General features: G+C 54.7%; 1 protein-coding gene across 1 annotated transcript; it reads left to right on the top strand.

Moving 5' to 3' along the window:
- Positions 1-393: 393 nt before the first annotated feature.
- Positions 394-8,938, top strand: CDC42EP2 (CDC42 effector protein 2). Its single transcript, XM_046014272.1, has 2 exons — positions 394-556; positions 5,291-8,938. The coding sequence occupies exon 2, from the start codon at positions 5,598-5,600 to the stop codon at positions 6,240-6,242; it is 645 nt and encodes a 214-aa protein (XP_045870228.1). The 5' UTR covers positions 394-556; positions 5,291-5,597; the 3' UTR covers positions 6,243-8,938.
- Positions 8,939-12,879: the final 3,941 nt, after the last annotated feature.

Here is a 12,879-nt window from a genome sequence, read left to right as displayed (position 1 = left end):
AACTTAAAGCTCTCGCAAGTTTGTTAATATTTTAACTCGGCTGCCTCCAAGGCCTCAGTCATTCCCTTAGTGGCCACCAAATACGCTTGATGGGCGCCTCCCCAGACCCAGCCCTCCACGGAGGAACGGGTCCAAGGACGCTGGGTGAATTCTGAAGAACTATAATTCGGGCTTCCGGCGGCCGCCCCCTCGGCCCTTCGAACACCGAGAGTCCTGGTTCCGACAGGCGCAGCCGGAGTCCGCAGAGTCCAGCCCGGGCACCCGACACCGCCCGGCCCGCAGCCACCCGAGCCTGCCCTGGACCCCGCGCCAGCGCGGCTGCGGGACCCGGGCTCCGCGCCACGGAAGGGGGAGCACAGGCGGGGCCCCGAGTGGGGCGGGGATGTGGGCGGGGCCTGGTTGGGGGCGGCCCGGGCATTGGCTCCGCGGGCCAGGGGCGGGGCTTCAGGGGCCACGGACCTCTCTGTGAGTTCACAGCCGGGATCGCCTCCCAGAGCCGCGCCGTCCAGTTCCCGAGCTTTCGCAGCCCGCGGGTGCGCCGCCTGCGCGCGTCAAGGTGAGTTCAGGCCGGGACTCTGCAGCCCGTTCGCGACTCCCAGGGGCCCCCCTGAGAGGCCCATCCTCGTGGCGCCCTGTCCCGGCTCGCGCCCCGGCCCCTGTGTCACCCCCTACGCATGTCCTTTCCCGGGAGCCTCGGGCTCCACGGTGTTTCCCGCCCGCGTGTCGGTCCCAGCGCCCCCTCCGCCTGCAAGGGGCAGCGCATCCCGAACCCTAACTCATGGTCCCGCCCTTCACCCTGAGCCCTCGCCTTCTCCCCACACCCGGGACGTGGGAGCGCCCTCCCGCCGCCCAGCGTCCCCGCCGGGGCTGGGGGTCGTATTTTTAGTCGATGGTGAGGTGTCCTCCTATCTTTAGCCGCGGCCGCGAGTGTCCTGAAACGGATCCCGGCTGGGTGCTCGGGCAGAAGGCGGGGAGGGGTCGGCGCCGGAACCCGAGCTGGGGCTGAGGAACCCGACCCGCGGGAGCCAGGGGTGGGGGCCTGCTCGCCCGAGCTCTGGCCCTGCGCCGAGAGGACACTCGGACATCGCCCAGGCCGGAAAGCACGCGGGAGGCTCCTCCCAGAGCTTGGAGACCCTGGCAAGATCCCCGATCGTCGCTTTCCCCACCTACTGTCTGGTTGTGAGACCAGAACACCCCAAGAGAAGAAGATCCCGCCGACGATCCGCATCTGATAAGCGAACGTGCCACTCCTTGGGGGGCCCCTGCCTGGAGCCCCAAGCGCGCTCGAGACCCTGGCTCGCGCAGGGACTCCTCTGAGATGCGGGGCGACAGAGCGAGCGCGTGCGCGCCACCTAGCGGCCGCGAAGCCGAGCGCCGCCCCGCATAGGGACCGCAAGGACCCCGGGAGACTCCCGCGCGAGCTGGGCTTGCAAGCTGCCTCCAGGGCAGGCGGGAGAAGGCGGTCGCTTGGAGGGTGGAAGTATTCGGTTTTGATCTTGTTCGGAGCACTGTCCCCGGATAACCAAATTGCTTGAGGAAAGCCCTACAGCTATTTGTCGAATGAATGACAGGGACCCCCAATCTGTCCTACATCTCTCATCTGCAACTGTGGCAGTATGGTCTTCCGGTACCCCTCTGGTGATGGCTTCGTCAGCCCATTTTATTGATGGGGAGGGTGAGGGCCAGAAAGGAGACGTGTCTTGCCCAAGGTCACAGAGAGTCCCAGGTGGAGGTGGATTCAATTTCTGGCTCCTGATTTCGAGGTCAGAGGGTGGCTGCTTGAACGCGGTTGTTGGGGAGTGGACTAGTACTCCTAGACAAGGTAAGGGGCTGTGCCTCCTGCAAGTCATTCTCTCTGAAGGAGGCCCAGGGCTCCTATCCAGGGCAAGCTCCCATCTGCTCCTCCCCCTTCTGGGGAAAGCCACCCCTTCCCAGCCCCCCATAGCCTTGTCCTGATGGAGAGCTCATTCTCATATCTCTGGATCCTTGCGAATTAGGGGAGAGGGGCAGCCAAATGGACTTAAATGGAGGCAATCTGGGGACCGAGTGGCCCCAGCCTAGCTGGGAGCCTGTTTTAATTCTGCTCTGCAGCTTTCCGAGGTTGGGTGGCCCACTGCATCAGAGCTATAGGGACCTGGCTGGGTCCTGGGGCCCGCTTTTCCTCTTCCCAGCTGGGCGACCTCAGCAACGTTAAGGTCTCTGAGGTTCGGCTTTTGCCTCTGTAGAAGGCGGTGGTGACACCCACCGAGATGTGCCTGGGAACTGTCAAATGGGAACTGTGCGAGGGCAGCTGGAGACTGGGGTCTCACGTTTGCCAAATCCGAATCCTTAGGGCTTGATGATTGCAATTCCCAGCTCTCCCCTGGGTGGCTGACGCTGGCCCAACCCTTCCCCCCCCCAGCCCCAGTTCTCCCCACATCTGGAACTGGGCGGGTACATCTGGCTCAGAGCGAGACAGCTGTCAGGGACGCCCAGTTTGTTGTGGAAACACTTAGGCTCTCCTCTTGGCGCACTGTGTGATGGGATGTGGGGGGTGTGTGACAAATCCCCCCAGTCTGCCCCACTCTTCCTGAGTGCAAAGGAGGGAAAAGCTACCCCAGGACGGCTCGCCTACCAAGGACACAGGTCGGGTGGGTGTTGGCATGCCCCCCAGGTCTGGCACGGTGATCACAGGTAAATGTCCGCTCCACGAGTGAGGGGTGGGATCCCAGGACCTCGAGGCACCCACCGCCTCCCCCGCCCTCCACCCTCCGCCCAGCTCCTTCCAAGCTTAGCTGGAATTCTGCCACTGGAGAGTCACTCCTTTGTTTCCTGTTAAACTGCAGGTGCTCAGGGAGGGGCAAGATGTCCGGTTCCCTGTGGCTCAGTGTGACTGACCTGGAGTGTCCGGTCCTGGGGTGGGGTTTCCTGAGTAAGGGCCTGGGCTGGGAGTTGGGACTCTGCCTCTCCCGCATCCTCCTTCCTTCTTCCTGCTCCCTCCTGCCAGCCCCTCATTCTTTCTTCACCCTGCCCGGGATGGAGAATGGGGTCTAGGACCAGGCCAGGCCTCAGAGCTGCTGCTCTGCCCCTCCCTGGCCCATTTCCTACCTTCTCAGCCCCTTGGCAGCCTTCGGAGGGGGCTGTGGGGGAGGGGGGCTCATCTGGTTATCCTCTGGACGACCTTGGACACATTTCTTTGCCTTTTGTGTTCCAGTTCTACATCTGGGCTCTCATATCCACGTTCAAGGCCAATCCCCAACCGTGGGAACGCCAAGGAGGGCCTGCCATGCTTCCTTCTTCTGTCAAGCCGACATGACACCCCACCACAGGGCACTTATTTTTTCCACATTAAAAATAGCTTTTTTTTTTCTGACTACACAAATTATATGTGCACCTAAGTAACACATGCTTATTATTCAGATCTGGAGCTTATAAAAGTATGAGGAAGAAAGGCAAAATCATCTGAAATCTGCCACCTGGAGAGAACCGTCATCCGCATTTTGCCAACCATTGTTTTTTCAGTTACGTACATCACTTTCTAGTAACAGTACCAGATATTACAGGTGATTTTTATCTAGGACACTCCTCTCCTCCCATACCACTGACTCCAAACTCCTTCCCTGCCTTCCGCCCCCTCCCCCCGCGGTCTACACAGCCCGTATAACAACCCAGTGCTTGCCTTCCAGGTTCTCTCTCTTTTTTTTTTTAAGATTTTATTCATTTATTTGACAGACAAAGATCACACGTAGGCAGAGAGGCAGGCAGAGAGAGAGGACGAAGCAGGCTCCCTGCAGAGCAGAGAGCCCGATGTGGGACTTGATCCCAGGACCCTGAGATCATGACCTAAGCTGAAGGCAGAGGCTTAACCCACTGAGCCACCCAGGCACCCAGGTTCTCTCTGTTTATGTAAGATATAATCCTACTTGGATCGTATCTGTAGGTACACATACCTGCGTGCATACACGGGGAAGGGGCAGAGCAGAGGGGAGTTGGTCACTGCTGTCAGAAATAGAATCTTTTTTTTTTTAAGATTTTATTTATTTGGGGCGCCTGCGTGGCTCAGTGGGTTAAAGCCTCTGCCTTCGGCTCAGGTCATGATCCCAGGGTTCTGGGATCGAGCCCCGCATCGGGCTCTCTGCTCTGCGGACAGCCTGCTTCCTCCTCTCTCTCTCTCTGCCTGCCTCTCTGCCTACTTGTGATCTCTGTCTGTCAAATAAATAAATAAAATCTTTAAAAAAAAAGATTTTATTTATTTGCAAGAGAGAGAGCGAGAGAGAGCACACGCTTGAGTGAGGCAGAGGGAGAGAGAGAGAGAGTCTCAAGCAGACTCACTGCTGAGGGCGGAGCTCGACACAGGGCTCGATCTCATGACCCTGAGATCCTGACCTGAGCCAAACCAAGCGTCGGGCGTTTAACCGACTGAGCCCCCCAGGTGCCCCAGAAATGGAATCTTCCACACTACCCTTTTGCATTCTGCCTCTCTCCCTCATCAATGCCTTGTGCAGATCCCCGCAACATGTGTTCTGGGTCGGGTGTTTAAACGGGGATGAGAGGAGGGTGATGGCTATGATTAAATGAGACGCATTTGCCAGGAACTCAGCAAAATGCCAGGCACAGCGCAGAGCCCCCCAAAATATGTGTACCCTCCACTGCATCTTCCCCTCAGGCGCTGGGCAGGGTGGAGGGACGGTAACTATGGCAGACTCCGTCCCGGAGCTGGGAACTAACAACTCGGAGGAAAGAAGGGGAACTCCGGCATGGCCTCACTTCCGGGTGGGATGAGATTGGGCCCAACGAAGGCGTCTGTCATTTGGCCCTGTTGGCCGAACACCTGCCACGTGTCCAGGCCTGGCACAGACGGGTGGCGGAGACAGAGTTCACAAAATCTCTCTCCTTAGTCCAGTAGGGGACCAAGACAAGTCTGTGAGACCTCCCCACACAAACTTGACCCTTGCTATGTCTTGGGGCACAGCTGATGTGCAGTGGGGGTTGAGAACTCAGGCAACTGCGATGAGCAGAGCCAGAAACCCAGGGCGAGAGACCAAAGCCAGGACTTTAGATATGACTCTGGGCCTGTCACCCAGGTTCCCAGGCCTCAACTTCCCTCCTGGTCAGGAGAGGGGCTCAGTGCTGGTGATCCAGCCTCCCAGGGACAGTGAGTCTGCAAGCGAACACGTGCTTCCTCCAACATGGCTTCCCGCAGAGGAGTGGCCCCACCTGGGCTCCTGGGGCGACGCAGCGGCCCCAGAAATGACACCACCGCTTCTGCCTTGTGTCCTTCTGTCCCTGACTTGCACCTTTGGTGTTTCAGCTCTTCAGCACCCCGAGAGACCCTCGTGAGAACAAGACGGGAGAGCGCCGCTGTCTCCAAGAGTTCCACTTCGCCGCCGCTAGCTTTCCAGAGCATTTTCAACTCTTTTGAGGAGAAAGCGAATTTTGTTGTCTCAGCCTTCTGACTTCTTTCTTTTTCTCATCCCTTGGGACATCTTCGGTCGCATCCCACACATCAGTCTTCGCCCTTCACCAAGGTTTTGGTGTCTGTGGACGAGGCCGTGAGAGGAGGCCGCGGTCCCCACTGTCCCCAGCGCCAGCAGCCAGGTCTGGGTTCTGAGGCCACGATGTCCACCAAGGTGCCCATCTACCTGAAGCGTGGCAGCCGCAAGGGCAAGAAGGAGAAGCTGCGGGACCTGCTGTCGTCGGACATGATCAGCCCGCCGCTGGGGGACTTCCGCCACACCATCCATATTGGCAGCGGCGGGGGCAGCGACATGTTCGGCGACATCTCCTTCCTGCAGGGCAAGTTCCACCTCCTGCCAGGGACCGCAGTCAAGGGACCTGAGGAGGATGGCGCCTTCGACCTCCCCTTCCAGTTCACCCGCACCCCCACGCTGTGCGGGCGGGAGCTCCCTGAAGGGCCATCCCCTCTGCTCAAGAACGCCATCTCCCTCCCTGTCATCGGTGGGCCCCAGGCCCTCACCTTGCCCACAAGCCAGGCCCCACCCAAACCCCCTCGCCTGCACCTGGAGACCCCGCAGCCTTCCCCCCAGCCTTCCCCGCAGGATGCAGGCAATGTGGACATCTGGAGAATTCCAGAGGCTGACTCTGCCCACAATGGGCTGACGCCTGAGTCAGGGGCCGAGGAGTCCTTCCTGTCCCATGCCAGCTCCCTGCTCTCCCTGCACGTGGACCTGGGGCCTTCCATCCTGGACGACGTCCTCCAGATCATGGACCAGGACCTGGGCCACATGCAGATCCCCACGTAGGACCAAGGCTGGCCAGGCCGGGTGCTCAGGATGGAGTGAATGCTGGGAGGCAGGGGGCAATGCAGCCCGGGCCTAGAAGTCAGGATTCCCAAGGTCCCACTCTGTGGTCGCTGGCCAGTGATTTCTTTCTCTGAGCCTTTGTTTCCCTCCCTCCCAGGCTCTCCCTAGGGGCAGAGTGTGCCTCATTGCTTTCCCCTAAAACACACTAAGAACACCTGCAGAGGTCAGTCCAAAGGGCCCTGAGAATCTTGGGCCAGCTGGACCCCACCAACTGCTCCTCCTTCCCTCACCTCCCTTGGATGAAGGCTCTGCCAAGACGGACTCCCCTTTCCACCTGCCTTCTGTCTCAGCCCCGGGGAATGCCCTGATTGGGGGGCGGGGCAGGGTAAGGGGAGGCACAGCATAGCCAGCCAGACCTTCGGCTCCGTGTCCTGGACTGGGAACATGGCATTGATGACCGAATGTCCCTTGGCCCCATCCCCCTCCCATGACCAGGAGATTCTGGTCGCAATAAAACTTGCTGCTGCTGGTAGCTGTGCTCTCTGCACCCTTGACCTAGCTTTCCTCCGGAAGGCAGACTGGTCTCTGTGACCTGGGCTGATCTGGGGAGGCAGGAGGAGGACCCCGCTCCCAGAAGGCTTGGTCCCCTTTAAAAGCTTCTGCCTGGGAGCAGGAACCAACCAAATGCCAACTGGGGATATGCAGTGTTGCTTCTGGTGTTTATAAGAGGCAGCTGAGCACTGGGGTAAGCCAGGTGCCATGCCCAGGCTGCTGGGGTCTATGGGGGAGACCCAGGAATGAAAAAATAAGCTCTGGTGCAAGGGACCAGCATGTGGACCCGCATCAGAGGACTGAGGGCGCATGCAGGAGGGAGAGCCAGGGCTGGGGCCAGGAGGGATGGGACCGTGTCCATCAGCGCTATTTAGTGAGCAGCTAGGGGGCACTCAAGTGCGTTCCTGGTGCCGGGGATATCAGACAGACGTGATCCCTGCTCTCCTGTAGCTTACATTCTAGTGGGAAAAGAATATTGACTTTGTAAGCAGGTAAGAGGATTTCCCACCATGTTGAACAACTGTGAAGAAAACAAGATCGGGAATGCCTGGGGCAGAGGGCCCATTAGGATGGTCAGACAGGATTCTGGCCCAAACCTGAAGGCTAAGATACACTCGTGCATAAGCAAAGGCACCGAGGCACCAAAGTGAAGGACAGAGGAGCCGCCAAGTGGTGAAAAGAGCATGGATCTCTGGGTCTGACCTAGTCTGTGTGAGACTCGGTTTCTCCATCTCTAGAATGGGTCAACAGTCCCGACCTCGCAGGGTTGTGGGAAAAATTAGGGACAAGGTTCTTGAGCTGCCACATGGAAGGTACTCCAAAGTGGCTATGGACATAAAGGAACTCGGGCTCGGGAAAGGCAGGACTGGGGAAAACAGCTTGGAGTCCACTGGGAACGGCTTTGCTTGCAAGGCTGAGCAGAGGCAATGGGGAGCTGCAAAAGGATTTTAAGCAGGAGAGACACGTGGTCAGATCCGGGTTTTAGCAAGTTGCTGCCCGAGCCAATGGAAGATGGACCGAAGGTCAGAAAGGAAGAAGCCGCTGCAGGATGAGGAGGCTTGGACGTGGCAGGGACAGTGGGGACAGAAGAGGGGAGAGTGCTAAGGTGGGGCTTGTGTCTGATCCGGAACAGACCACGTGGGTGGCTGGAGGCAAGTTCAAGCCTTGGCTGTCCCCTGCTTCCATTCTCCACTGGTTCTCCATCCTTCTGACCCTGTGGATCCCAGATTCGCACCCCAGCCTTTCCTACCTCCATTCCCTGTGTCAGATTTCATAGTGGGGGCTGAATGTGACCCAGAGGCATTTTGCTTGGCCACAGGGCTGTGTGTGTGTGTTAAAATATACACAGTATGAAATTGACCATTTTAACCATGGTTAAGTGTACGGTTTAGCGACGTTAAATCATTCATGTTCTTCTGCAACCATCACCACCAACGATTCCAGAACTTTCTTGATCTTCCCAAAGTGAAACTCCATACCCATGAAACACGAACTCCCCGTTCTCCCTTCCCCCAGCCCCTGGCAACCACCATCTACTTCCTGTCTCTCTGACCGTGACTGCTCTGGGGACCAGAGCCCCCGTCCTGGCCTTGCAAGTGGGTGTAATCGTTGACAGATTTCGAGTTGTCTCCCTTCGGAAGAAGAGTGAATATATTTTTGGCAGAAAGAGGAGTAGATGCTTTATACTAGGGAGGCTTATATTATTTTACGATTACAGAAATGTGATTACGTGGCTGCCGGGTATCGCAAATGGTGGGACATCGGTCATTTCTTTGGCTGCCCAACAACTTCTCTTCCTGTTTTGGGGAATTCGTTTTTGTGGGTGGTGTCTGGAGGGCATGGTGCTGGAACAGCATTATACAAGCTGACGAGGATAGACCTTTCTCTTCCCATGGCTGCCTTGGGGCAAGCAAGGATTCCTAGATGAGTTCATCTGACGTTTCAGGTGGCCTGTCTAGTTCCCCTTTTCCAGCCTGACACAGCAGCCCCAAGTGCCCTCCCAGGGCCCTTGGGTGGGGGTGCCTGACGCAGGGTGGCTAGGGAGCAGCTCCAGGGGACCCAAGACAGGCATGGGCGCTCTGACCTCGGCTCAGGTCCAGGGCGAGGTGTGGCCTTTCAGCTGGGTGAAGCTCTAAGGAAGGTTTGCTTTTTTTCTTGTCTTCCATGCCAATTACATATATATGAGGGGGAGCCTGGGTGGCTCATGCAGTTTAAGCATCTGACTTTTGGTCTCAGCTCAGGGTCTTGATCTCAAGGGTCACGAGTTCAAGGCCTGTGTTGGGCTGCACACTGGGCATGGAGCCAACTTCATAAAAACATTTTTTTTTAATGTATGTTAGATCTCTCTATATATCAATGTTTCTTCTCTACTTCTGTATTTTCTGTTCTTTCGTCTTTTATGCAGTATTAAGGACAATTTCTGCCTACCTAGCTTCTAGTTTTCTATGTTCTCTCTTCAGTTATGAGTAATCTGCTTACAAGATTCATTGTGCTCTTTCTTTTTCTTTTTTTTTAAATTTTTTTTATTGATTTGACAGACAGAAATGAAGAGTAGGCAGAGAGGCAGGCAGAGAGAGAGGGGGAAGCAGGCTCCCAGCCAAGCATGGGACCCGATGTGGGGCTCGATCCCAGGACCCTGGGATCATGACCTGAGCTGAAGGCAGAGGCTTAACCCACTGAGCCACCCAGGTGCCCCCATTGTGTTCTTAATTTTGGTTACCTTAATGTTCAGTTTGAGAAGTTCTATATCGTTCTTTTAAAATTCTGTTGTGGCACTTCTTAATCCCACTTGCCCACTGCAGAAGTGTGTGTGTGTGTGTGTGTGTGTTCAAGATTTTATTTATTTATTCGACAGAGGCAGAGAGAGAGAACAAGCAGGGGGAGTGACAAGCAGAAGGAGAGGGGGAAGCAGGCTCCCCACCGAGCAGGGAGCCGGCTGTGGGGCTCGATCCCAGGACCCTGGCTTCATGACCTGAGCCAAAGGCAGAAGCTTAACACTGAGCCACCCAGGCACTCCCCCGACTGATGTTTAGATACTGGTTTTTTACTCCTTTAAACACAATAAGCAGTGTTATTTTATGGTCAGTATCAGAAATTCCGGGTGTTAAATCTTTGTGTGGGTCAATTTATGTTTTATAGTTTTTGTATAGGTCTCTTGTACAAGTTTCTTTTTACTCTGTGTGCCTGATTGTCTTTGACCATGGGTTGGATGTCATATCTGAAAAACATGTTTATAGAAATAATTTGGGGACTAGGATGACAGTACATTCCTTCATAAAACCTATTACTCAATATCAAATATGCTTGCTTCTGCCTGGTGATCAAGGGCTATATAGAAATGGGTCTACTTTAATCCAAACTCAAGGCTTAAGCTTCCCTGAACCACCCAGACATGATTCTGGGCTAAAAGTTCACACAAGTTAGGATCCCATATTAAAGTGTGTATGTGTCCATGGTGGGGTATCTATTCTCCTACCTTGGGCTGGCTTTGGGTTTTGATTTTTAACCCTCCCCATCAAAACCACCAAACAACAGCTCAGTTTCACAGTTATATCTCCCAGATCAGTAAATGTCCCCAGGACAAAAATTGCTTCAAATTCTGGGCTTATATCTTTGGGTTTTAGCTTCCTAATAATCAGTCCAGTTATCCTCCCTCTCTCCCAAATAAATAAATTCAATCTTAAGAAAGGAAAAAAAAAAAAAAGAATCAATCACACAGGCCAATAGCCGTGCTCTCTTTTTCCTTTCTTGCCCAGTGGTAAGCAGAACAAAAAATAACCCATTGGCAGTCTTAGGTCCTAATTTAGGGAAATCATTATTGGGCCCCCTCGTGGAAGCATTCCTCCCTTAGGTCAGGCGGAACCCAGAGGCCCAGAAATAGGAAACACTATGCAAAAGAGTCCTTCATTGAGATTGCAAAAGGCCGCACCCCACTTCCACTCCTTGGTTCCTTCCTGTAAGAGAAACATGTATATACTGGTTACTGGGTCAGAGCATCTGTTGCTCAGTGATGTAGCATTTCTTGAACAAATCCTAAAAGAAGTAAAAAGCATGGATTCTGGGCCCACAAAGTACCTTTCCATCTACCCAGAACTAGCCTGTATATTATTTCTAATATTTTTTATTTTCTTATTGACATATACATGCAGCAAAGTGCCCCAATTTGGGGTAGTTCAATAAATTTTTATAAAATGAACCAACCTATGTACCCACTACCCAGAAGAAGGAAAAAGAACATTCCTCAGTAGCCACCTTATGGCCCCTCTTGTCACTCTCCTCCAAAGAGAACTACTCTCCAGAGTTTTTAGCTCCAGGCACCGGCCTTCTTGCTGTGACATCACAGGGCCTTTCCTCAGGGAAAGAGATAGCTGTCTTCTTCTTCTTATGAGGGCACTAATGCCATCATGAGGGCCCCATCCTCATGTCCTCATCTGAACCTAATCACTTCCCAAAGACTTCACCTCCAAATGCTTGGGGGTTAATGCTTCAACAGAGGATGGGGGGGAGGGGGAAGAGGGGAGGATCACAAACATTCAGGCCACAACACACAATGTACTTTTGACTCCTGCTTTGGAATCACTTCGGGTACTCTTTGTCCCCACAGTCGTTCGGTTCCTAGAGGTAAAAGACTGCGCCAGTATTGTTTCTGGGTTTTTCTTCCCTGCAGCTGCCACCTGCTATGCAAGTTGAGTGGCAGGGCAGGCACTGACCAATATCACACAACCTTCATCTGCCAGTGATTTTAAGGCATGGTGATGGTAAGATGTCCTCCAGTTCTGAAATACTAAAGTAGGGGAGGGGCACGGGGCATATGTGCGTCTTGGAGTTGATGGCAGAAGGCATATGGCAAACACCAAACGCCACACCCCGAGGACTGTGACATTTAAAAGTGGGACAAGGGACAGAATCAGCAAAAGAGGCTGAAGGAACTGCTGTCAGTGTGTTCAGCGCACAGCCAGGCGAATGTTCATCTCGGAGACCCTGAAAAGAGCTTGAAAAAAGAGGGAATGGGGGTGCCTGGGTAGTTGGGTGGGTTGAACAGTGGACTCTTAATTTTGGCTCACATCATGATCTCAGGGTGGTGGGGTGGACCCCCCCCAGCCCCCCATCAGGCTCCACAGTCAGCTTGCCCCTCTCCCTCTGCTTCTCCTCCCCACCCCTGTACGTGCTCCCTCTCTCTCAAATAAAAAAAGATTAATTAAATCTTGAGAAAAGAAAAAGAAGGGACTGGTCAGAATGTCATGGTGTCTTCGTTAGGACCTGTTTCAATGAACCAGTGGGAACAAAATTCTCATTAAACTGGGCGAAAGGGACTTGGAAATAAGACAGATAGGGAGTAACCTCGCTGTGAAAGGGTAGAAAGAAATGGGGTGATAAGCCAAGGCAACCGCGGGCTGAAGGTAGGGCTCTGAATCTTTAAAAGGATATTAAGCCATGTTTGTATATGAATTTGCATGATTCCACAGTGAAGGAGTCATGAGTGGTACAAAAGATTCACGCATAGTTGCAGGAGGGAAATTCTTCAGAGCCTAAGTGGAGGGACAGAGTAGGAAGCAAGGGAGGAGGGTATCACGACGTTGGTGGCTGGGTTTGGTGGCAGGAAGGGGAGGTAACTTTTGCCAAGACCTCAATGTTCAGGCCAAAGAACTCCCCAGTTCGGGCGTCAATTTTCCTCTCCTTGAACAGGCACACGATGGGGGACCCAAGTGGTTTGTGCATTACTCTTGTTTTCTGCGACCCACCAACTCCCTCCCCGCGCCCATGAGTGAAGGCAAAGGGTTAACCACAAGGATAAATGTCGGTGAGCTAGCAGAACGCATAATGCTCCATTAGCCCAGCTCCGGATCTCCAGTTTTCACCATCTTCATCTCATCAACCCTCTCGTTTCGGCACCAGGCCAGACCCTCCCTCTCCGGTCCCGCCCTCCGCACGGAAGACCCCGGGCTCCCGCAGAAGCCTCGAGGCGCGCGCCCGTTTCCGTCGCGCCTGCGCATTGGGCTCCCTCGACTCGACTCCCCGACCCGGGTGGACTGTCACGAAGCCCGCTCTCCCTGCCTCGTTCTCGGGCGCGCGCCTTCGGCCGGCG

This window comes from Meles meles, chromosome 8 (assembly GCF_922984935.1).
Source record: "Meles meles chromosome 8, mMelMel3.1 paternal haplotype, whole genome shotgun sequence".
NCBI classification, from domain to species: Eukaryota; Metazoa; Chordata; class Mammalia; order Carnivora; family Mustelidae; genus Meles; species Meles meles.
The sequence above is the reverse complement of the archived record's forward strand: the minus strand, read 5'-3'. Positions and strand labels throughout refer to the sequence as shown.

Coding starts and splice junctions, on each gene's coding strand:
- CDC42EP2 (XM_046014272.1), top strand. CDS start 5,598: ATGTCCACCAAGGTGCCCATCTACCTGAAGCGTGGCAGCCGCAAGGGC.